The sequence below is a fragment of the Lactuca virosa genome, chromosome 1 (assembly GCF_052849685.1).
Source record: "Lactuca virosa cultivar CGN04683 chromosome 1, Lactuca_virosa_CGN04683_v6, whole genome shotgun sequence".
Lineage (NCBI taxonomy): Eukaryota > Viridiplantae > Streptophyta > Magnoliopsida > Asterales > Asteraceae > Lactuca > Lactuca virosa.
The window spans coordinates 83,272,823-83,298,292 of record NC_136426.1 but is presented as its reverse complement, the minus strand read 5'-3'; the positions used below and the strand labels follow the sequence as shown (position 1 = coordinate 83,298,292).

Here is a 25,470-nt window from a genome sequence, read left to right as displayed (position 1 = left end):
AAGCAAAGGAGAAAGGAAAAACATTGAGTCCAAAAGAACGAACAGATCCATGACCACATATATGATAGTTAAAATTTGATTTTATGATTCAATAAATCGTAAATTTCCTTGCTTTCAATTGATGATTTTGAGTTTATCCTTGTGATTCTGTTTGTGTTTTTGTTATCGATTAGTAACCCAACTTATCTATGTGTTGCTGAATTTCTGTTATCAATCTCCTAATGAAAGAGTTTAGACGCTTCTAACTATTTTGATTTTAAAACAAATAAGCTAATATGTGTTATTACAGTAAAATTATTTATTATTGTCTAGCAGTCAAATTGATTATGGTTACAGTTTTTTATATTGATCTTGTTATTGGTAGGACAGTGACAACAAGTACCACGAGTTATGTCATCTACAAGCATCACTATGAGTGTGTTATTTTGTTAACTGTTAGATTGTTAATCTGATTTAGTTTTACTTCTTCTACAACTTATTTTTGAAAACTGAAGAAATAACACATATACCAAGGATCCTTTATGAACAAGGATAGGGATCTTTTAAAAAGTTAGCAACATTTTAGTTAAAGTGGAACATCAAGTCAATGTGATTTCTTAAACTTCTTTGGGTTAAGTGTAACTTCTTAAGTTACCCTTCCCTTTTTAAACATGAAAGTTCACAAACTACTAAGCGATGTTTGTACACTGTTTTTTAGAGGCTCGCAAACTTGAAGGTTCAATACTCGGAAGGACATTGCTATTTAATGCATAGAATGTTAAGTCATGTTTGTATATTATTTTTCGGTATTGTGTATATGGTTGTGTGGATAGCTCCAATGCTTCAGTTTTAGGTAACAATGGTACAATGATAAATAGTTGAAAAAATGCACTGTTGCAGACTTTTCTTACCCTAAAAAATGCGACCTACTCAAAGACCGTTGTTCACCTCTACTAATTTGATCATTGTATACTTTATTGATGTGTTTTTCATATCATCCCCCTTGCATTTCTTCATATTAAACCATTATACTCTGAAAAATCTATCAGTTATAGTAAATTATCCAAATATAAAGCAATTATCATTCCTCTATTTGGGTACAGTTTTCAAGTATAGTTTCCTATAGTTGGGTTGATTTCCAATATGTAATGCCTTAATAAGACTGAAAACAGAAAATATAATGTTGCAATAAAAAGGAAATGAGAGTAGGATGTTTTAATACAAAAGTAAGTGAAAGTGTATATGTATTTCCTACATTTAGCCCTTCATTTATCACTATAAATGTCATTAATTTCTCTTTCGTTGTTGTGATATATTCATAGGTCTTTCACAAGTTCAAAATGGTTATTAATTATATTTATTGTGCTTTCTAAAGTAAACACACTGTTCTTTTTTGGACTATTCCTAATCTATGTTGGAGATACACATGTTAATTTTTATTGTCCATTGCTAACTCCTTAGGAAATCAAAATGGTAGATGCAAGAAATGTCAATGTGCATTATTTTGTTAACCGATAATGTGTTTTTTCTTCGTTTTTATCACCTGTTGGTAACACTTGATCTTTTTTCTTTTGTGTTTCAAATATTAATATTTGGCTAACCAAATCTCTAGACCTTAGTCTTGTCATATCTACCATTATACATACTTAATTTAACTTACATGTTGATATGATCATATTGATATATTGTTTACGGCACATTTCGAGATTCTTAAAGCGGGTTTAGGACCCTTAATGGAATTGAAACTAACTTGCAAATTCAATGTTCGGATATTAAGTTTGTAATCATATGTACAAATATGTTGAAAAAGGCTTTGGAATAAAAACTAACTTTAAAGGGTCTCTAACCTAATATGTTCTATGTTTGGCATAAAAGACTCCTAAACATGACACATGTCAATTTTCTACACATCTTCTTTGCCACGTGGCATGTTTTGTAGTTTATCCTTGCTTTGTTTTCCCGCTCATTTTGAATATTTGTTTCATAAATGTTCTCCCAAGAAATCAACACACATTCTTCCTAATTTCTATCCCAAAAAATCAGCCAAAATATTCCAATTCCTGTTGTATCCTTTGTCCCTAAATAAAGCAAGAAATTATGAAAATCAAAATCAAAATCAACATTCAAACCCAAATCCCCTAAATCTCGGCACACCCATCTTTGAATCCACCTTATCGTCTTCTTTATCATCGCTTCAATCCCTCAGTATTTCCTATGTATCTCAATATATCTAGGGTTTTTATTAACCCAAAAGGTTTTGAAATGGAAAGAATGGAGTCCTATGGTTACCACTTTCCCTCTGTCAGTCATATCATTTTCTAAAAGTCTTCATTTTCATTTCGAAGAGTTTCACATAAACAAAAATGGTTTCCTTTTGTTTTCGTCTCTCTAAAATCACTCACTCTCGAAGGCAAAGTTTTGTAGAGACATCAATGTCTTCCATCGTCTATTTCTCTTCACCATGGTTTCTTTATTTTTTTTAATATAACATGTGTGTTTGTTCAATTGTGTAGATTCAAGAATCAGAGGTTCAATGTTATTCTACTGTATGATCTCTGTTTTGAGTTTGATTTAATGGTTGGTCTGATGGTCTTTGTTTGAAGGTATTTTTGTAGTTTTTTTAAAAGGTATTACATTTTTAGGTTCGACCTACTCTCTCATCATGAATCATGCCCATAACCTCTTTTATGGAGCTTCTTTTCTTGATTTTTTTTTGTCTCAAACTGTTGGAGAACATCGAGCCCATAAGTAAAAGCAAAGGAGAAAGGAAAAACATTGAGTCCAAAAGAACGAACAGATCCATGACCACATATATGATAGTTAAAATTTGATTTTATGATTCAATAAATCGTAAATTTCCTTGCTTTCAATTGATGATTTTGAGTTTATCCTTGTGATTCTGTTTGTGTTTTTGTTATCGATTAGTAACCCAACTTATCTATGTGTTGCTGAATTTCTGTTATCAATCTCCTAATGAAAGAGTTTAGACGCTTCTAACTATTTTGATTTTAAAACAAATAAGCTAATATGTGTTATTACAGTAAAATTATTTATTATTGTCTAGCAGTCAAATTGATTATGGTTACAGTTTTTTATATTGATCTTGTTATTGGTAGGACAGTGACAACAAGTACCATGAGTTATGTCATCTACAAGCATCACTATGAGTGTGTTATTTTGTTAACTGTTAGATTGTTAATCTGATTTAGTTTTACTTCTTCTACAACTTATTTTTGAAAACTGAAGAAATAAACACATATACCAAGGATCCTTTATGAACAAGGATAGGGATCTTTTAAAAAGTTAGCAACATTTTAGTTAAAGTGGAACATCAAGTCAATGTGATTTCTTAAACTTCTTTGGGTTAAGTGTAACTTCTTAAGTTACCCTTCCCTTTTTAAACATGAAAGTTCACAAACTACTAAGCGATGTTTGTACAATGTTTTTTAGAGGCTCGCAAACTTGAAGGTTCAATACTCGGAAGGACATTGCTATTTAATGCATAGAATGTTAATTCATGTTTGTATATTATTTTTCGGTAGTGTGTATATGGTTGTGTGGATAGCTCCAATGCTTCAGTTTTAGGTAACAATGGTACAATGATAAATAGTTGAAAAAATGCACTGTTGCAGACTTTTCTTACCCTAAAAAATGCGACCTACTCAAAGACCTTTGTTCACCTCTACTAATTTGATCATTGTATACTTTATTGATGTGTTTTTCATATCATCCCCCTTGCATTTCTTCATATTAAACCATTATACTCTGAAAAATCTATCAATTATAGTAAATTATCCAAATATAAAGCAATTCTCATTCCTCTATTTAGGTACAGTTTTCAAGTATAGTTTCCTATAGTTGGGTTGATTTCCAATATGTAATGCCCTAATAAGACTGAAAACAGAAAATATAATGTTGCAATAAAAAGGAAATGAGAGTAGGATGTTTTAATACAAAAGTAAGTGAAAGTGTATATGTATTTCCTACATTTAGCCCTTCATTTATCACTATAAATGTCATTAATTTCTCTTTCGTTGTTGTGATATATTCATAGGTCTTTCACAAGTTCAAAATGGTTATTAATTATATTTATTGTGCTTTCTAAAGTAAACACACTGTTCTTTTTTGGACTATTCCTAATCTATGTTGGAGATACACATGTTAATTTTTATTGTCCATTGCTAACTCCTTAGGAAATCAAAATGGTAGATGCAAGAAATGTCAATGTGCATTATTTTGTTAACCGATAATGTGTTTTTTCTTCGTTTTTATCACCTGTTGGTAACACTTGATCTTTTTTCTTTTGTGTTTCAAATATTAATATTTGGCTAACCAAATCTCTAGACCTTAGTCTTGTCATATCTACCATTATACATACTTAATTTAACTTACATGTTGATATGATCATATTGATATATTGTTTACGGCACATTTCGAGATTCTTAAAGCGGGTTTAGGACCCTTAATGGAATTGAAACTAACTTGCAAATTCAATGTTCGGATATTAAGTTTGTAATCATATGTACAAATATGTCGAAAAAGGTTTTGGAATAAAAACTAACTTTAAAGGGTCTCTAACCTAATATGTTCTAAGTTTGGCATAATTTTTTTTTCTTATTTCATTATATGCATATGACACGTTTGTGTATACTTTCAAAAAATAATATGTTATATCCTATTGGAAAATTTTATCTATTTGCATATTTTTTTTATATTCTTTATTTATTTATAACGTATGTTATTATTTTGAGAATCTAATAAACGTATATTGCTTTTTTTAGCGTTTAATATTTTAAAGTTTTTAGCTCTTTGGTTGCTTGCTTTATTTTACTATTCATTTATTTAAAATTTTGAGTTTTACCTATTTGCGGCACATGGACATCTTAAAGCACCTACCGCGACATCATCTGTAAACCTACAAAAAGTTAGATGAATATCCTTTATAGTTTCCTTACATGTAGCTTTATTTGATTAGCTTATCCTATGTTTTGAGATTGTTAAAATATTAAGAAACTACCATGTATGTTTGTTATCATAAGTTTATCCAATTTTTATGGTTGATAGTTGTATCTTTTATATATCATTTTACAGTCTAAATATTATTAGGTTTTGATTTCTAAAGAGTTCAGAAGTTGTTGTCATTAAGCTTATTCACCTATATCTTATTAGTTGGAAAGTTGGTGTCATTAACCTTATTCACATACTTGTCTCTTAGTTTTTATTTATCTACATAGTCTGAATTTTATGGTTTATCTTTGTATACCAAGTCACTTATTATGGATTACTTATGTTATTTAAATTGTGATCCGTGTAGTACACGAGTTATAACCTAGTATGTATGTATATATATATATATATATATATATATATATATATATATATATATATATATATAAAGAGAGAGAGAGAGGTGGTTGGCTTTTTTCTTTTAATAAAAAAAACAAATAAATAATATATAAAAAGTCTAAAATAGATTAAAACAATAAAAATTCGTTTTATATGGATAAAAGATCAACCAAGCAAAAATATGAAACATAAGGGCCAAGCACGTAACATTTTCCTTAGTTGTCCTCAGAGTGCTAAATCTAGAAAACCATAACGACCAACTACATAATTGATAATGAGAAGCGATCTATACACAATAATTTTAGGAACTTGTCAGGATTTACTTTGTAGATTTGCAATCAAAGAAATTGATAATGAGAATCGATCTATACACAATAATTTTTCTCATACGCAACAATTTATGCTTTAGATGATTATACAATGTGTATATTATACAACCCTTTGAAGCATAAATTGTTGTGTATGAAAAAAACTTATTGTGTACAAATAAAATCTCATTAACAATCGGCTCGACTACTTTGGACATTTTGCTTTTTATGTCATTTACTAGAAAATATTTAGGAAAAGAGAAGTAATAGTTAAATATAAGTTGTTAATGTGCTTGAATTATAATTAACACTTTATATTGTATGATTGAATTAAAATAAAACGAATTTATATATATATATATATATATATATATATATATATATATATATATATGTGTGTGTGTGTGTGTGTGTGTGTAACACCCGTTTTTCCAAAATGGATCAGTTGAAGAGATAATGGGATCAAAGATGGGGTTTTTTGAGAAAAACCTTATGCTACGACGTGGTGCATGGATGACCACGACGTGGCATGTCATTTTAATGGAGATCGCACCTGACATGGTTGCTACGACGTGACAAGAGGATGGCCACGGCGTGACAACTGTGCTGCCCAAGCCCATGATTTTTAGGGTTTCTCTCCATATTTAAGGACTTTAATATTAGGGTTAGGTCATTTTCTTCAGCCTCCCCCCTCCTATCTCGAAACCCTAGCCCCATTGAGTGTTCTTGAGGTGTTCTTGGCCACTTGAAGGCTCATTTCTCATGTTTTGGTGTGGAGCTTGAAGATCAAGTTGCTTGCAAAGTCTTTTGGTGAAAAGCTCAAGTGTAGATCTAGCAAAGTGACTTCATTTCTGGACCATTATGAGTATAAAGCTTCGACCTTTACTTCTAGTTTGTTAAATCTAGCTTATGGTCTATTTTTATGCTTTTGGTCCCTTTTTGGTGGTGTGCTTGGAGTTGAGATGACTCCAACCCATTCTAAGCACTAAGGATTGTCTTCTGGACCTTTTCTTGTTGGAAAGTTGGTATCTTGATCTTATCCTTCGAGCCATGCATGTTTTGTGAAGGATTTATGTCATTTTCGACTTAGGATTGTAGATCTTGCTTTGGGGTGAGGTCCTAATGGATAAAGTTGGAAATTGTATACATTAAGGCTTTGAGAAGGACTAGATCTGAAGTTTTGGGCTTAGATTTGTAAGGATTAAGCTCTTGATGAAGAACAGAGAGTTCTGCCAATAACTATGACGTGGACAAGGAGGGCCCACGACGTGGTGGAATATTGATTCGCGATTATGTTGTCCTGGTATTCCCATTACATAGCCAAAGAGGGCCCACAACGTGATAATGTCCTGTATGTCGTCTATTTTGTCATGTCATGCCCACGACGTGGCCAATAGGTCTCCACGTTGTGGTGGTTGTTGACTTGGTTGACCGTTGACTTTTTTTACCATTGAATTTTAACCAGTTTGACTTGGGATCAAACTTGGAGGATTTGGATTCTTGAGTGAGGATTTATATCTTTTTAGTGTTATTCGGTTCGCGGGATTGAGCAGTGTAAGGTGTACGAGTGTTGTTGTGCTTCTCCGATTCTTCAGTTCACATGAGTTTCTCACTCTGCCACGTATCCCATTGTATATGTTTTGCATGGTAGGATAGGGGTACTATTAGAGTACAAATATGCTAGTTGACTACTCCTTGTTATGCATGTGCAGTGTAGGGCACTTGGTGTCATGGTATGTTAGACTGGTAGGGTCTTGCCTATTGATCGTATAATAGTGTTAAGAGTAATGTTTGGTTAGGGTAACTAGGTAAGGACAATTATCAGGATTATGAATGTTTGGCCAGCGAAGGACTTAATTGAGAAGTTGTCAATGGCACGGTGACTATGGAAGGCTAGTTGTCAAGGTTATGTAATATACAAGTATATTTTATGTGTTTATGTTACATGATTATGTGGTAGTGATAGCTTTGGTACTATGTAGTTTACGATGGATTGTCTGAGAACTTTTGGTCTAATGCCTTATTGTGATGTTCTTTTTTGATTGTTCGTCATCGGGTGGATCATCTGTTCGGATGTCTATTTGATCCCTGACTACATATGACTTTATGAATTGGATGAAAGACCAGGATTTGGCCCCTCACATTTGTAGGGAAGACCAAGATGTAGCTCCTATCAGTGGAGGTTGGGTTGGACTCGTTTACTCCTTAGGTGGGGCCCATTATATATGGTTAGGTTGGGCTTGTTATGTATGGTTGGGTTAGGCTCGTTATGTATGTTTCGACGGGGCCCGTTATGTAAGTTGGGTTGGGCCTATTACATATGATATATGTATGTGGATAGGAGTTTTGTTTGCTCGACGCTAGAGTCGATGATTGTATGTGGATGCATTGTATGTATGGTGGAATATATGGTATACCAGGTAACTCATTAAACTTTATGTTTACGGTTGTGGATTAACCTCTTTTGCAGGACGTTTATGAGAAGAGTTCGACGGGACTGTACACACGCTTCGAATACATTCGTTTTCGCGTTTTGTAAACTTAACTCTGATAATGTATGGTGTCAATCATTTGAACCATCCTTATATATAGAGTTAGTTAGAACAACAATAACCTAACATATATATATATATATATGTGTGTGTGTATGTGTGTGTGTGTGTTTGTGTGTGTGTGTGGGGGGGGGGAGGTGTGGGGGGGTCAGGCCTCACGCGTGATGCTAAGGTGGATCATCGACCACTGCGTGACACCGCCCCCAAGACGCATGAAGTCGGGGTGGCTTGGTTTTCGGTAATATATATATATTATTGTATTCAATTTTAAAAATAAAATTGATTTGGCGCAGCTCTATTTTTCTTTTTCATTTCCGTAGATTCACTAGATTTCTTAACATAAAGTAATTTTATTTATTTTGCACTTTCAGCCCTTCATTTATGCTTAATATTTTAAAATTAATCTAACCGTCCAATTTCTTTATAAAATCAGTTTTAGATAGAGTAAATTACACGAATGGTCCCTATGGTTTAGGGTAATTTGCGTGTTTGGTCCCTAATTTATTTTTTAACTCAGAAGGTCCCTACTGTTTGTTTTTGTTACGCATTTGGTCTTTGTCTTACCTAAAAAAACTATTTTGCCCTTGATTTTTTAACTTATTTAAATAAACACACCCCCAACCCCACCCTCTCACATTGTCTTACCTACCCCACCATTTTTCCTTATTTAAATAATAGTATTTTTAGGTAAGACAGGGATCAAGCGCGTAACAAAAACAAACAGTAGGGACCAAACACGTAACAAAAACAAACAGTAGGGACTTTCCAAGATAAAAAAAATAAATTAGGGACTAAATGCGCAAATTACCCCAAACCATAGGGACCATTCGTGTAATTTACTCTTTTAGATATTATATATTCATCCCCTCAATTTTTAAAAAATTACATTTTCCATTTTTAATTAATTTAATTTACTTTTTAGAAATATATATATATATATATATATATATATATATATATATATATATATATATATATATATATATATATATATATATATATATATATATATATATATATATATAGAAGTAAGTTCAAATAAAAACAGTAAATAGTGTGAGAACGTAAAAACACTTTGTTTATGTTATTATTCTGTAATGAATTTTGTATATGTGTATTGTTGAAGTAATTCTAATATAAATATTAACTTTCTATTAGTCATATATTCATTACAATGTTATTATTCTATTATAAACTTATGTATGTGCATTTTTGTAGTAAATTCTAATTTTAATTTTAACCTTTGACTATTCATTTATTCTTTGCTGAATAATGACATAAAGTTGTCGATACAAAATTCATTACAGAATAATAACATAAAAAAGTGTTTTTACGTTCTCATACTGTTTACTGTTTTTATTTGAACTGTCCCCTATATATATATAAAGGCTCATTTGTTACGGTTTGCTCAGAGCCTTCAAAATCATAGGACCGGCCCTGGTAAAGATGTTGCCTCAAAGTTGTGGTAGGAAGATGGTGTTAAGGTGGTAAAGATGTTGAGATGGTGGAGACCCGATGGCCTTAGCTCCGAAACCACATATTGTGAGATTTCTCGTAATTGATTTGATCTAATTATGATACTATGAACAGAAACATACAATGCCCACGGCCGAGAGACTATGATACAGCTAGTGGGTCTATCCTATTCAATATATAACAATATACGAAGTGCATACAAAATACAGTCTTATACAAACATCTTCTGGAGTTCATAATGCACAATCAAGACCTTCCACAACAATTTGCTCATTGTGGTACACGATAATATGCAAAAAAAGATCAACAGAAAATGCAAAAAAGAACCCAAATTATTCCCAAAAACTGTATAAAGAAACGATATTTGCAAGAAAAAACCATAAACATACAACCAAATCCACAAAATTCTATGCATTTTAATCGTAACTATAGTACCAAAATATCAGCAACAACTTCATTGATTAAAGAATCGAGTAATCGCCTCTCGATTTCCACTCCAACTTCAAACGCTTCAACATCAAAATCAAGCCATTTTTTATGCTCATCACTGCTCATATCCTTGTCTACAAGCTCATCCACCATACAATCTTTCATCCGTTCCCACCCCAAGATCTTGTTACACACTTCTTTTGCTAACCGTTTTTTTCTTCTCACCACCAATAAACCTCTTAGCCACACTCTACATTTCAAGTCAACACACTCACTCACACAGTCAAACACAAGTTTACGCCTTAACTTCGCCTCGTTTTTCTTCCCAAGAATCGGTCTTTTGGCTTCCAGTATATCAAATAGACGTGGGTTTACAATCTTTTGAGTCCTTCCTAGACTGAAATCCTCAAACATGGACTTGATATTGAAAAGTATATTATCCACGTAACGTGGTTCTGATTCAGTTTCAACCTCCATTGTTGTGAATTTCTTTGAGAAAACTGCAACAAGATCTTGATCTTTGAACAACGGGATATTTGAAGAGAACCCTGAACGGGAATCGTCTTTATAGATTTTATCTTGGAAGATTGTAGTTATGTTGATTTCCCTTAGTTTTTGGTCCAAAAGGGTACCATGATTTTCAGCTAAAAAGGTGTTCTTTTTCTCTGTAGATCTTACCGGAGTGCGTGAAATTGGGGAAGTGAATGTGAAAGAAACGACATCCGATCCATTAGATCTAACCACATATCCATCTCCTTCATTTTTATCACGTTTCCTTTGATTGACAGTTTTGTTCATAGATTTCGCCGGAATCTTACTCGAGCTCTTCCCGGAAACTGGTTTCCGGCACTGTGAGTTGGGCAAAGTCACCGGAGATTTTGCATTAGGTTTTCCTAATCCTCTTCCATTCAAGCAATTTTGTTTCTGGTTGTTTTGTTTCAGCACACTGTTCCTAGAAGATTTCCTTAATGTACTCGAACCTTCTCGTGTTTTAACGTTAATCTTTGCCTGAAGAGCTAAAGAAACCGACTTCTTTCCATCTTCCATGAACGGTTTTCTCTCTAAACAACCATCCCAACTCTTATTCATTGATTGCCCTTTTAAACTCCTAGCAGCATTCGACTCCGATGGTTTTCTCGATGGTGTTTTTGACCCGACTTGCATTATACGAATCGGGTCATCCGATGACCCGAATCGGGAGCTTTTAATCGGAGATAAGAGTTTTTGTCGAGTTACATGAACCGATTTATCGGATTTTCGTGGTAAACTTTCGGTTTGAAACTTCTCGATCACTTTATGTTTTCGATCAATTTGTTGGTGGAAATCTTTCTGTTCAAGTTCGATTCTTTTTCTAACATATCGGGAATCAAAAAATCGGTTTGATTGTGTGTCGTTGAAACTTGAAGTTGGATTTGGAAGCGAATCCAATCCCATAAGCCTAGCAACTACTCCGGGGGATTTTCCATAATCATCTTCATCGATTAGTGAAGACGAACAACCTTTTCTGCTTCGATTGTTCGATTCCTTCGACTTTTATGTTCAAACAAGTAATTTTTCAGCTTCGAAACAAATAAATTCTTTCAAAATCTAAACATAAATGTATAGCGATTCATACCGGATGAAATTGCGTAATGGGTATGGGTATATTTATGTTTACATCGCTACTCCTTTTCTGCTTCGATTGTTCTATAAAAATTTAAACTGAAGTTAAAAAAAAAGTATGAAAAATGCTAATATCTTTCGAGTATTGAGATTAATATTACCTGATAAATCAGGAGTTTTGTAGAATTTCTTGCGTGATTTCATATTCCAATCGAATAAATCGAGAAAACCACCGCCGGAATCTTGTTTCAACTTGTCAACTTTCATATTTGCATGATTGCATCTGAACCTCAGTTCAAGAAATTTATTGCTTTGATTGAAATCATAAGGCCTTCAAAATTTCTGCAAATATCATCGTATAATCGAATGCTTAAAAGGGTATCAAAGTATTGAAATTTTATAAATAACAAAACAATCTATCTACTGATCCACCAACCAGTAAGTAAGTAAGTAATCACACCTTTGGGGTTGCTTGCAATGTATATATGTGATTCTTACTGATACTCCTCCCTCAAATCGAATTTTGACTTTTTAGAGTCAAAATCAAATTAGTTTTTAGCTTTAAAATTCAACATTCTTGATGGGTATTTAGATATAAAGAAGAAAAGACAGATATTGCATGATTGATTCCTTTTTATATGGTAAGGTACAACCGACTGATTTTGGTAAGATTTTGAAAAAGTACTAAATTTTAAAATCGGAAAGTGGACTGAAATTACTTCGAAGAACAGATAAGTCAAACATTTACTAAGCTTGAATTTGTCAATTAAAGCATTAAAAACATGAATTCCCTTGTGTAACATCATCATTCTTTCCTAGAAATGTCAAAGATTTTAACTGCTAGTAGATATCTGATCGACCACATAAAGAAGCTTCACAAAATTTCGTACTCCAAAACAATCGAATACCAAATCCACATGTGGAGTATCCGATGAATAATTGAACTGCATTGGTACACATTAAACCCTAGATATTCAAAATTAGTAGAATTGATTACAGTTTACAGAACACGGAATTCATGGCAGAAGTCTGCATCATTGACTTTTGACAAAAACAGTGAACTGTCTACTATCAAGTTACAAGCTCAGATCAAAACGCGCATAAAAATTATAACCCAGATGATATATTCAAGAATTTATCAAAATAAACGAGCCCAAATCAGCGAAAACTTACATGAACAATTGAACATGAAGAAATCAAGATCTGCAAGTGAGGTTATGAGTCTGTTCACTCTCTTCTATGCCCGAAGCTTCCATTCCGGATAGAGCAACGAATCTATATATAAACTATGACAAATAGAAACAAAAACAACCGGAACTGAATTTGCAGAGATTTTGAGAGAATTTTTAGAACATTATTGTAGAGTATACTATTGGGTTTTTAAGTGGTCGCATTCTTTAATAATTTTTTTTCAAAGACATTAAATGGGTCAGTCAACAAATTGGTTGGATTTTGTAATAGGGAATTTATTCTACAATTTTTATTTATTTATTTTATTTTTTATTTTTTGCATTTTATTTGATTTATAAGGAAAAAAATGTTATATATGTAAATCAAGAGAAAGGTTATAAATTTTCTATAAACGCCTCTTTTATATTTGAACTCTTTTACGTGAAGGAAAAAGAAACCTTTACTGATTTGGAATCTTGTTGGTCGAAGTGGAGGATTTCAAAGGGTAGTGACGATTGTGTGGACCCGTCATGGGAAACTTTTCAGATTATCATGTTTCACCTTTTTTATAAAATACTAGTAATTAACTGTTTTAACAAATAATAATTGATATAAAAGCATCTTCGCTTTTATAAAGTTTATTATTATTTGAATAATTTTCTGTATAGTTTGAAAGGTTGTTAAAATCACGATCCTGATGATTCTATGATCACCTAGGTAAATCGATCACAATCTTATTCGGATTGTTTTTTGGTAAAATTAGGATCGAATCGTAGGACCGTAGAATTGATCGTAAGATAGTATGATTGTTGTTATCATTTGCTTAAAAAAATCTAATATTCGTTCTTGGGACAATTTCATATATTCCCTTCTTAAACATCAAAATATCATATTACCCAGCTTAATTTCTAAATATCATAATTACTCTTCATAAAATTTCTAAATATCATATTTACCATTCATAAAGTTTCAAAATATCATATATATGTCCTTTTTAAACATCAAAATATCATATATGTCCTTTTTAAATATCAAAATATCGTATATGCACTTTTTAAACATCATGTCAATGGTAATATCTAAAATATCTTTCATCTACAACATGATAAATCAACAACAACAAAAACTAAACAATCAAAATATACATTTCATAGAGAGGGTTGAAGATGAATCTTTTTGTTTGTCAAGAGGGCAACATTCCAACAATTTAGAAGTTCGCATTCCGTTATCATAGACGTAAAGATAATATGGTTAAAATTTTTAATTATTATGATAAATCTAAGGTATAAAAATGATTATAAAATATTAAAAACATTATAAAAAAGGATTGGACAAATATGATATTTTGAAGGTTTATGAAGGATAAATATGATATTGAGAAATTAAGTTGGGCAAATATGATATTTTGAGGTTTAAGAGTGGGGTATATGAAATTTTCCCTTTGTTCTTAAACTAACTATATAGAATACCCATTTTGTATTGTCAAGGGTTGGTCCAATACATGGGCGAGTTGGGCCATAACCCACGACAACAAAAAAAAGAGCATAAAATTGATCCAATAATTAATATTGTATATACACTTTGGCCTAAAGTTTAGTCCAATAAATGGTCTGATAGTGATTCACAATTCACTTTGGTCCAAAGTTTAGTCCAATAAATGGTCTGATAGTGATTCACAATTCACAGGTGTTTGGAGGCAACATATCGTTATCTTGAGCGTGGACGTGAAGCATCTCGAGAAGCCAATCGACGTCTAGAAAAGCACATTGTCTAGATTGCGGAGCCTGTAATCGACTGACGGACTGATCCTTCTCATTATAATTTCTCTACTTCTCTCTTAAACCTAGTGGTTACTGAATTGAATTTCTTTATTTCTCATTCTAATTTATGATTTCTCTATTTCGATTCTTTACTTCTCATAATCACATTCCTAGTATTATGATTTTTGAAGCATATAGCCACCGAAAATCTAAAGAATTATGAGGTATTCGATTTCAAAACTAGGTTTGGGTTAGTTCGATTTCTGAATTTTCATCTCCTTATTATGTTTTCTTTTCTCGTTCCAACTTCAAAAACCTACTACAACGAATTTCTCTACTTCTCCTTCTAATTTCTAAGTTTATTTTTTTGTTCTGATTTTTAAAGAATGGGCGACGAAAATCTGAAGAAGCTTAAGGTTTTCAATTTTAAATTGGGGTTGGGTGAGTTGGATTTCTGAATTTTGATCTCTCATATTGTGTTTTATTTCTCATTCCAATTTCCGATTTGTTTTCAATGTTTTTGTTTGTTTGTTTCCGGATTTAGACTATTTCGTTGGTTGTTGGAAGACGATTACAGTAGAAAGAATGAATTTAGATTTCTTTTATGTTGCGTTATGTTTAATTCTGAATTTTATGGTAGCTTCAGATGAAATTTCTAGTCTTATAGAGTTTCTTAGAGTTTCTTTCTAAACTTTTGTGTTCTGATTATGTGATGTGCATCAAGAGGCATATAATCTATATATACTTATAAAATGAGCATTTTTTCTTTCACCACATTTATTTGAAACTCCCATGACTTTTCAATTTCTTTACAATAATATTATAAATCAGTTAAATAATATTCTATAAACAAGAAAGTGTGTTTTATTACAATGTCTTCATCCCACATCCAGTGGCGGAGCTTGAACAATTAATTTGGAGGGGCTGAATGTGTTATAAACTAAACTTACCGTTCTTACACAAAAAAAACAATTTTTTTAGCAAATAAACACCAAAAATACATAGAAAAACAACTTACAAAAAACTGGAACATTTTATTAACCAAAAATACACCAAATAATCAATGGTTTTCATCTTTCCCATGATTGTATCTATAAAAATCAAAATTAAGGAACATATCACTCAATAAAAATAAAAAATTAGACAAAAGCAAGACTCATCACTCATCAGTTTATTTTATACAAAAATTAACAAAAAACTACAACAATTCATTAATAGCTTCAGTGGGTTTGGTGTAGATAGATAAGTCAATAAATGATTTTTTTTCCTACTAAATCTGTCAAGAACTTGATTGATTCAATAAAAAAGGATTTTTATAATTTTTAAAAGAATTCGCACTTCTATAATGAGGTTCTATTGGAACTCAATGTTTGTATATATGCTCAAATTAAAGACTTTTTGATCTTCTTGATTCTTGAAGTCAATTGTTCTACAATTAGAAATGAATATTGTGATATCAAATTTCAAGATATTGGCACACTTGGCTATGTATAAAGTATGCAATTAGGAATATTGTTCTGAAAGCGACAATATAGCAAGGATGGATGCAGCTATAGGAGATGGGGTTGATGTGCTTTCAATTTCATTTGGTGGAGCTTCTGTACCCTTCTATCGAGATTCTCTTGCAATTAGCGCCTTTAAAGCCATACAGAAAGGGATCTTCGTGAGCTGTTCGGTAGGTAATTACGGGCCTTTTAACGGAACACTGTCAAACGAGGTTCCATGGGTCCTTACAGTTTGGGCTAGCACCATTGATAGACGAATAAGGACGATAGTTTATCTCGGAAACAAAAAACTACTTGATGGCGAATCGTTATACCAACCAAAGAGTTTCCATCAAAAGCTTATGCCTCTTGTTTCATACTGTATGTAGAAATAGTTCTAGCCTTTCCCATAAATTGGTCAAATCTCAAATATGGCTTCATCAAATTCGTTTTCTTTCTGAAAGGTTAGATAAAATGTTGCTTGTATTTGATTATGTTAGCATATAGTTTTTAGTTTTTACTCTAAATTCGATCAAAGTCAACAAATAGATTTGTATTCTTTCTTACTTTCAAATTTCTATTAACAGCAACAGAGAGAACTGTAGAAGAAAAACGGAGAGCATACCTGATTTTCGGTGAACTGTGGACAGCGACAGTGGTGCTGCGGTGGTGTCCATGTGCAGGCATCCAAGCGATAGCAAACGAAGATGGGGCAGAAGCGGAACTGCCGACTGCGAAAGGTTTAGGGATGATTGGAAGATCGATTTTGACTTCTAACTAGTCAATTGGTTTGGGCTTCCGTCTATTGGAGAATTGATTAGGAGGGGCCCCAGCCCAAGGTTGACAATAGTAGGCCTATATTTACAAGATTTGATGTTATAAGGCTATTTCTAACCCAAATTTCAGGGGGGGCCAGAGCCCCTGCTGGCCCTATAAATGCTCCGCCCCTGCCCACATCGATGGTGAGTGTAAACAAAAGAACTTTTCCTCTTCTATAAATAGGAGTTGTGAAATGTTTCAAAGGGACCAAACCATCAGAACTTCTTTATGCCTACCTTTGTAGGATTTTGAAGATATTTTTTTGGTGAGATTGTCTATATCGGCAAGTGTCCAGATAAGTTTTATAATTCCAAAAATAGTTTTGAACCAGATTTTTTAAGGTTCAAACTGTGTTTAAGTAGAAAGAAAAGTTATGTAGTTGGGTATATTGAGTTAAATTGAAGTTGGATCAATTTGGACCGGTAAAGGAATCATTTTCCTTTCACCACGTACATTTGAAACTCTCATGATTTTTCAAATTATTTCTAATAATATTATAAATAATTTACATAATGTTATATAAATATAAAAAAAACATCTACCTAAACCTAAAACTATAACTGTTTGAAAAATCACTTTGATTCAAAAGCACGAAATATATACAAACCGGGTTTCACTAGAAAAAAAGTTATGTAGTTTGGTATATTGAGTTGAATTGGTCCGAGTTTGATCAATTTGGACCAATAAATGAAGCATTTTCCTTTGACCACATACATTTGATACTCCCATGATTTTTCAAATTGTTTCCAATGATATTATAGATAAGTTACATAATGTTATATAAATATAAATTTACAATAATATTATAAATACGTTAAATAATGTTTTATAAACAAGAAAGTGTGTTTTATTATAATGTCTTCATCCCACATCGATGGTGAGTGTAAACAAGAGAACTTTTCCTCTTCTATAAATAGGAAATGTTGTGAAATGTTTCAAAGGGACCAACCAATCAGAACTTCTTTATGCCTACCTTTGTAGGATTTTGAGGATATTATTGATGGGTTTTATGCATAAGAACAATCCTATGTGCTCATACAAACCCTAATGCTTGGATCTAGGTTTCTCTATTGTACATGCAATGAATCCAAGACTTGCAAACCCTAATCTAGCATACATAATATCAAAATTAACATATAACATCAGATCTAGATGTTTACCTCTTCAAATAGTATCTTGAATCTTCTTCTCTTGAGCTTAGAATCACAATTGTAATTCCTCTAATGGATCACAAACACCACACAAGCAAGAAGGCAACTTTGAGAGAGAGGAGGATGCTAATTTTCGGCCTAGGGTTTTCTCTTGGGAACAAGTGGCCAAAAATTGCATGCAAGGGTCTCTATTTATACTATAGGCTGCTATGGTTTCAGTCTAAACCCTAATGGATACCTTAGCCACCAAGCAGCCCAAGTAACCTTCTGGAATAGGGCCCTTGGACGAAAATATGATGACCCCTCATCATAATTTCGTTCCCCCCTTAGTCCATTAGGTTTCCCAGCCCAAAACTCAACTATCACACATTTGACAGTTTATGTCCCTTTATTTAATTAATCTCTTTTAGTCACCAAATTAATTCCTAATTAATTTATGACTAATACTAATTAAATAAATATGATTTCTCCTTTAATATATTATTCTTACAATATATTAATAAGCCATAATTTCCTCTCTCTTTCCTTAAATTACCTTGTCAAGTTGCTTTGGTGAAGGCAACCCAAAAGGACCATGCATAACCGGGTCAAGTACATACCAAATATAGTTATGGGCTTAGACACTAATCCAACAGTCTCCCACTTGGATAAGTCTAGTAACTATATCTCACATACGACTTCAGGATCCGGTTAGCAATAGTAGCTCTTATACGCTTCTGTCAACTCTGATCAAAATCTTGTCCTTCAGATAAGGGATCGTATAATCCTCTGTTCTAGATATCATGCCGACAATACTTATTGTCCAGCATTTTGTTTCTCGATCTCTGATTCGTTCGACATAGAATTCAGTTGAACACATCAACCTCATCCTGACCGGGCCCGGCACATAAGTCAAACCAAATCATCAAGTGGCCAAGATATCGCTTTTATACTCTTAGAATAAAAGGAACAGAAAACTTCGACTTATATGCTTTTATTATCTACTAGCTAAGTTACACACAATAATACGTTTTATAACATCAAGTTACTGATGCGTTTTCGTATTATCAATGCATTATCATCTAGCAAACAATAACCATATCTCTAGGTTTAAAGATTATATGATATTATCATCTTGCGATTACTTGTGATAACTTTCATGAAGTGATACTAGCAAGTGCGGGTTTATTCCAATGCTCAAAACATATTTCATAAGCACTCATAAACTTTGTACCAAACCTTTGCTATGTCTAAACCGTTTAGACAATCCACAAACAAATTTATGATAATCTTCTTTCATATCTACTTCCAACATATGAGCGATTGTGGACTGTTCGAACAATCTTATTATTCGGGAAGTCAAAACATGCAAAATTAGAAATAACAGATAAATAATCAACACAAGATAGTAACTTTCTTATAAATAACACACCTTTATTTAATCATCAAAATGTTGAATACATAATTATCCATTACAAATTTCCTATCTATCTAATCTAAACTAATATCCTCCTTTAGCCCAACGCTCCTAGCGTGCTTCAAATGCTTAACCCTACTCAATCCCTTCATAAGGGGATCTGCTGGGTTATCTTCTGACGATACCCTCTTCACAACGAGGAGTCCCTCTTCTACCCGATGTCTAATAAAATGGTATTTCCTGTCGATATGTCGAGATCTGCCATGATCCCTTGGTTCCTTGGTCAAGGCAACCGCTCCTTCATTATCACAGAAAATTTCCATAGGATCCTTTATGGATGGCATAACTCCAAGGTCTCCTATGAATTTCTTCAACCATATAGCCTCCTTTGACGCTTCGCTTGCCGCAATGTACTCTGATTCGCACGTTGAATCAGCTACGGTCTCTTGCTTCGAACTTTTCCAAGTCACTGCTCCTCCATTCAGGGTAAAGACCCAGCCTGACTGCGATCGGTAATTATCCCGATCCGTCTGAAAACTAGCGTCACTGTACCCTCGCATCCTTAAGTCATCACTCCCACCGAGGACTAGAAACCATTCCTTGGTCCTTCGTAGGTACTTAAGAATATTCTTGACAGCAATCCAATGCGCTCTACCAGGGTTCCCTTGATATCTGCTGACCATGCTCAAAGCGAAGGCCACATCAGGGCGAGTACAGGTCATACCGTACATAATCGAGCCAACTGCGGAAGCGTAAGGAACTCGGCTCATATCAGCTATCGCTGCCTCTGTACTCGGGCTCTGAGTCTTACTCAGTTTGGTATTGCATTGGATTGGCAGCTCCCCTTTCTTGGAATTTTCCATACTAAAACGTTTTAGTACCTTTTCCAAGTATGTATCCTGACTGAGTCCTATCAGTCTCTTACTTCTGTCTCTCACTATCCTTATTCCCAAAATATACGCAGCCTCTCCGAGGTCCTTCATAGCGAAACACTTCCCAAGCCAGGACTTGACCTCCTGCAAGGTTGGGATGTCGTTTCCTATGAGCAGTATGTCATCGACATACAATACGAGGAAGCTCACTATACTCCCACTGGCATTGACATACACATATGACTCATCTTCGTTTTGCAGAAAACCAATCTCTTTGACCTTCTCGTCAAAACAAAGATTCTATCTGCGAGATGCTTGCTTCAATCCATAAATGGATTTCTCAAGCTTGCACACTCTATTTGGATACTTCGCATCGACAAAACCCTCTGGCTGATTCATGTAAACATCCTCAGCCAACTTTGCATTTAGAAAAGCGGTTTTTACGTCCATCTGCCAGATTTCATAATCATGAAACGCAACTATTGCGAGCATTACCCTAATAGACTTTATTTTAGCAACTGGCGAGAAGGTCTCATCATAGTTAACTCCAGGAGTTTGAGTAAAGCCCTTCGCGACCAATCGCGCTTTATAAGTGTGCACTTTCCCATCCATGTCTGTCTTCTTCTTGAAGATCCACTTGCACCCGACTGTCTTACGACCTGGTACATTATCAACCAAATTCCAAACTTGGTTGTCATACGTGGACTGAATCTCGCTGTCCATTGCCTCTTTCCATTTAGCAGACTCTGGGCCAGCCATGGCTTCCTTATAGCTATTAGGTTCGTCCAGATTTACTAGTGTACTATCACTAATAAACGTATCCCCGTCAGTAGTAATATGGAAACCATAAAACTGGGGTGGAACACTAACTCTATTGGAACGTCTAAGAGGTAAGGACTGGTCAATTGGTTCAACAGGAGTTTCCTCCTCAGGTTGAGCGCCAGTGTTAGAGGTTCCTTCATCTCCTGACTCTTAAAGCTCTTCAAGGCCAATATGACTCCCACTGTCTCCTTGACTTATGAGTTCTCTCTCTCTCTGAAAACTCCTCTCCTAGCAACAAAGACAACATTCTCACTTGGTCTATAGAAGAGATAGCCAAAAGACTTATGTGGATAGCCGATGAAATAACACTTCTCACTACGAGGTTCTAGCTTGTCGTGAGTCTCTCGTCTTACGAAAGCTTCACAACCCCAAACTTTGATATGTGCTAACGAGGGAGCTTTCCCTGTCCACATCTCGTGAGGTGTTTTGGCAACCTTCTTGGTGGGAACTAAGTTAAGGATATGGGCAGCAGTCTCTAAGGCATACCCCCAGAATGAGATTGGCAACGAAGCACGACTCATCATAGAACGAACCATGTCCAACAAGGTTCGATTACGTCTCTCAGCCACACCATTCAATTGTGGCGTTCTAGGAGGCGTCAATTGCGAAACTATTCCACATTCTTTTAGATAGTCGTGAAACTCAAGACTTAGGTACTCTCCCCCTCGATCAGATCGAATCATCTTGATTTTCCTGCCCAGCTGATTCTCCACTTCATTCTTAAACTCTTTGAACTTTTCAAAGGTTTCTGACTTTTGCTTGATCAAGTAGATATATCCATATCTGCTATAATCGTCTGTAAAAGTCACGTAGAAGCGACAAGCGTCCCTTGTGGTGGATCTAAAGGGTCCACATACATCAGTATGTATGAGATCCAATACACCCTCACCCCTTTCACATGTGCCAGTAAAGGGTGACTTGGTCATCTTCCCAAGTAAACAAGACTCACACACGCCATCGTCCCTAAGGTCGAATGACTCCAATACTCCATCCTTTTGGAGTTGGGCTATGCGTTTCCTGTTAACATGGCCAAGGCGACAATGCCACAAGCATGCTTTGTCCAAACTTGTGGACGAATCAATATTCAAAACATCATTTCCTAAATTATCTATAATTAACACAGATTCATAAATCCCATTACAAGGTAATGCATTAAAATAAAAGACACCATTCAAATAAGCATTAATAGAACCATTACTATTATCAAACGAATATCTGAAACCTTGTCTAAACAATCCATGAAAAGAAATGATGTTCCTTGCCATATCTGGCGAATAGCAACAATTATTTAAATCTAGCCCTAACCCATTACTCAACACTAAGGAATAAACTCCGATCTTGGTTACTGGTGAAGACTTCTTGTTTCCCATGATCAAGTTTATCCTTCCATGCTCCACTTCCCTACTTTCTCTTAGCCCCTGCAAATCAGAACAAATGTGGTAACCACATCCAGTATCAAGGACCCATGAAGTAGCAAGTGATGAGTTATTAGATTTAATTAAATACATACCTGCAAAGGTGGGCTTTATCTTCCCATCCTTAATATCCTGCAGATATTTAGGGCAGCTTCGTTTCCAGTGGCCCTTCTGGTGGAAATAGAAGCACTTTGCTTCCTTGGGGTCAGAAGAGGGCTTAACAGAACCTGCTTTGGTCCCGCTAGAAGAGGAACCATCTTGGGTCTTACCCTTTTGGTGGCTCTTAGAAGGAGCCTTCCTCTTTTTACCCTTTCCTTGGCCAATTGCCAACACAGGAGCAGCTACAGTAGAGGATGATGCAACAGATTTGTCCTTGAGGTTGCTCTCAGTTGTCCTCAGGAGCCCTTGAAGTTTACTCAGGGTGACCTCTTCCTTATTCATGTGGTAGGTCATTCTGAACTGGTTGTAACAGGAAGGCAAGGAGTGGAGGATGATGTCGATAGCCAAATCCTCATCAAACTTAACATTAAGTTTGAGAAGACGATCAACATACCTTTGCATTCTTTGCAAATGAGCAGTTAGGGATTCTCCATTCCCCATCCTAGCGGTGATCATGTTGGTAATGATCTCATAACGCTCTTGCCTCGCGCTCTGGTGGTACCTGTCCAGCAAATCTTGATGCATCTCATATGGATACATGTCCTCATAGGACTTTTGGAGTTCGAGGTTCATGGTGGCCAGCATGATGCAATGAACTTTCGTCGCATCACGCTCGTGGGCCTCAAAGGCGGCCATCTCTTCAGGAGTAGCTTCTTCTGGGTTGATTTTTTCTAGTTTCTCATCGAGAACATATTATTTGTCCTCGTAACGAGTTATCATGCGAATGTATCTCATCCACTCGTTGAAGTTCGACCCATCAAATGTCACCTTTTGACACAGGTTCATCAACGAGAATGACCCAGAAGTGTTGTTGTTTGCGTTTGCGTTAGACATCTGAAATAGAAAGAAACAAAGTTTGATTAGAAATGAATCCCTAATTAAACACCCAAATGAGAAATTAGGGCTAGGATCCAACAACATTATTTACAACTTAGAAAAGGGATACCGTAATCTAAAAGTAAATAATTTGAAGGTAAGTGTATGACGATTCACTAATTTTCACCATGAAAAACGAAAAGAGATTAAGTTTTAAATGTATTTGAAAATTCCTAGACTTCTTTTGAGATTCATTGAACATTTCAATGGCATGTTTAAATCTCGATATGCACTTCAAATTTGCGACTGGGATGCCGAGGATCGCAAACAAGTTGTGAATAACCATGGGAATCAACATGGTGCACCCAATGTCTCTATCACCTAATCAATGTGCCGGTTAGCCACGCACGCTCCATTGATCTATGATAAACATCGAGCCACCCTTTGTCACCAATGTCAATCCCAAATTAGTGTGCCGGTTAGCCACGCACGCTCCACTAACGTTTGACAGGGGTACAAAGTGTAATTCCATGGAATAGCATCATTTTCACATTTTACCCTAAAGTAACTAAGATTGGGAATTTATAAAACAATGTAGTTACTTTAATATTTCCATTATACTTATAATGAGGAATTAAGTGCCGTATATTATCCGTTCGACTAACGACCCTCCACCAGTCAAGCAAGCGGTAGGTGTGAGTGTACACCCATTAAGCGCCATTTTATAGGCAGCAACCTTATATCCACCTTATAGACCAGCTTCGTGAATGAGGCCACTAGCGATAAGACTAGCTTATTCTTACATATATATATATATATATATATATATATATATATATATATATATATATATATATATATATTAATCTTGTAATAGATAAAGTATAAGATTGAATTTTAAACTTGTAAAATTCTAAGGGTTGAAATTTAAAATTTTTCAAAATTAAACTTTTCAATCAAAAAATTAAATTTCAAAACTTGAGGGCAAGTTTTGAACTTTTCAAAACACAAGGGATCAAATAACAAATAATATAAATCAAACAATTAATTTAGTGATTATCTATATGTGACCTAATTCAATTTCTTGCAAGATAAGTTACCCAATTAATTCAAATAATCAATTTTAATCATATAATGAATTTATTATCTAATCAATTGGTAATTATCTTGTGTTTTGGCAAGGATATTCTTTCAATAACAATAAAATTCGAATTTTATCAGTTAAAAACATATAAGACAATTATTCTTCACCAAAACAGCAAGAAATCCCGAGATATCCTCTGTCTGAGTCCCAAACTCGCCGAGTAGCAATCTGAACTCGCCGAGTAGGGCTAACTCGCCGAGTCCAGATACTAACTCGCCGAGTTGGTTCGGGCAGAGGCAAGAAAATCGTTTTTCAGCAAGAATTCGACAATTGCATCACATACAACAGAAACCAATCAAGGCTCTGATACCACTGATGGGTTTTATGCATAAGAACAATCGTATGTGCTCATACAAACCCTAATGCTTGGATCTAGGTTTCTCTATTGTACATGCAATGAATCCAAGACTTGCAAACCCTAATCTAGCATACATAATATCAAAATTAACATATAACATCAGATCTAGATGTTTACCTCTTCAAATAGTATCTTGAATCTTATTCTCTTGAGCTTAGAATCACAATTGTAATTCCTCTAATGGATCACAAACACCACGCAAGCAAGAAGGCAACTTTGAGAGAGAGGAGGATGCTAATTTTCGGCCTAGGGTTTTCTCTTGGGAACAAGTTGCCGAAAATTGCATGCAAGGGTCTCTATTTATACTATAGGCTGCTAGGGTTTCAGTCTAAACCCTAATGGATAACTTAGCCACCAAGCAGTCCAAGGAACCTTCTGGAATAGGGCCCTTGGACGAAAATATGATGATCCC

The 25,470-nt window shown here is 34.4% G+C and overlaps 1 protein-coding gene and 1 pseudogene across 2 annotated transcripts; one reads left to right on the top strand and one right to left on the bottom strand.

Moving 5' to 3' along the window:
- Positions 1 to 9,854: 9,854 nt before the first annotated feature.
- Positions 9,855 to 13,078, bottom strand: LOC145149255 (uncharacterized). 2 transcript variants are annotated; one of them, XM_079075203.1, is made up of 4 exons: positions 12,866 to 13,078; positions 11,854 to 12,034; positions 11,706 to 11,776; positions 9,855 to 11,620 (listed from the first exon to the last, which is right to left on the bottom strand). In XM_079075203.1, the coding sequence occupies exons 2-4, from the start codon at positions 11,957 to 11,959 to the stop codon at positions 10,088 to 10,090; spliced, it is 1,710 nt and encodes a 569-aa protein (XP_078931329.1). In that variant the 5' UTR covers positions 11,960 to 12,034; positions 12,866 to 13,078; the 3' UTR covers positions 9,855 to 10,087. The 2 variants fall into 2 exon arrangements, with proteins under 2 accessions (XP_078931329.1, XP_078931330.1); XM_079075204.1 differs by lacking the exon at positions 12,866 to 13,078 and adding an exon at positions 12,153 to 12,799.
- Positions 13,079 to 16,162: 3,084 nt separating this feature from the next.
- Positions 16,163 to 16,887, top strand: LOC145116186 (subtilisin-like protease pseudogene; annotated as a pseudogene).
- Positions 16,888 to 25,470: the final 8,583 nt, after the last annotated feature.

Coding starts and splice junctions, on each gene's coding strand:
- LOC145149255 (XM_079075203.1), bottom strand. CDS start 11,959: ATGAAAGTTGACAAGTTGAAACAAGATTCCGGCGGTGGTTTTCTCGAT. Junction 11,777..11,853: donor CAAAACTCCTGATTTATCAG/GTAATATTAATC, acceptor AAATTTTTATAG/AACAATCGAAGCAGAAAAGG. Junction 11,621..11,705: donor CCATTACGCAATTTCATCCG/GTATGAATCGCT, acceptor TGAACATAAAAG/TCGAAGGAATCGAACAATCG.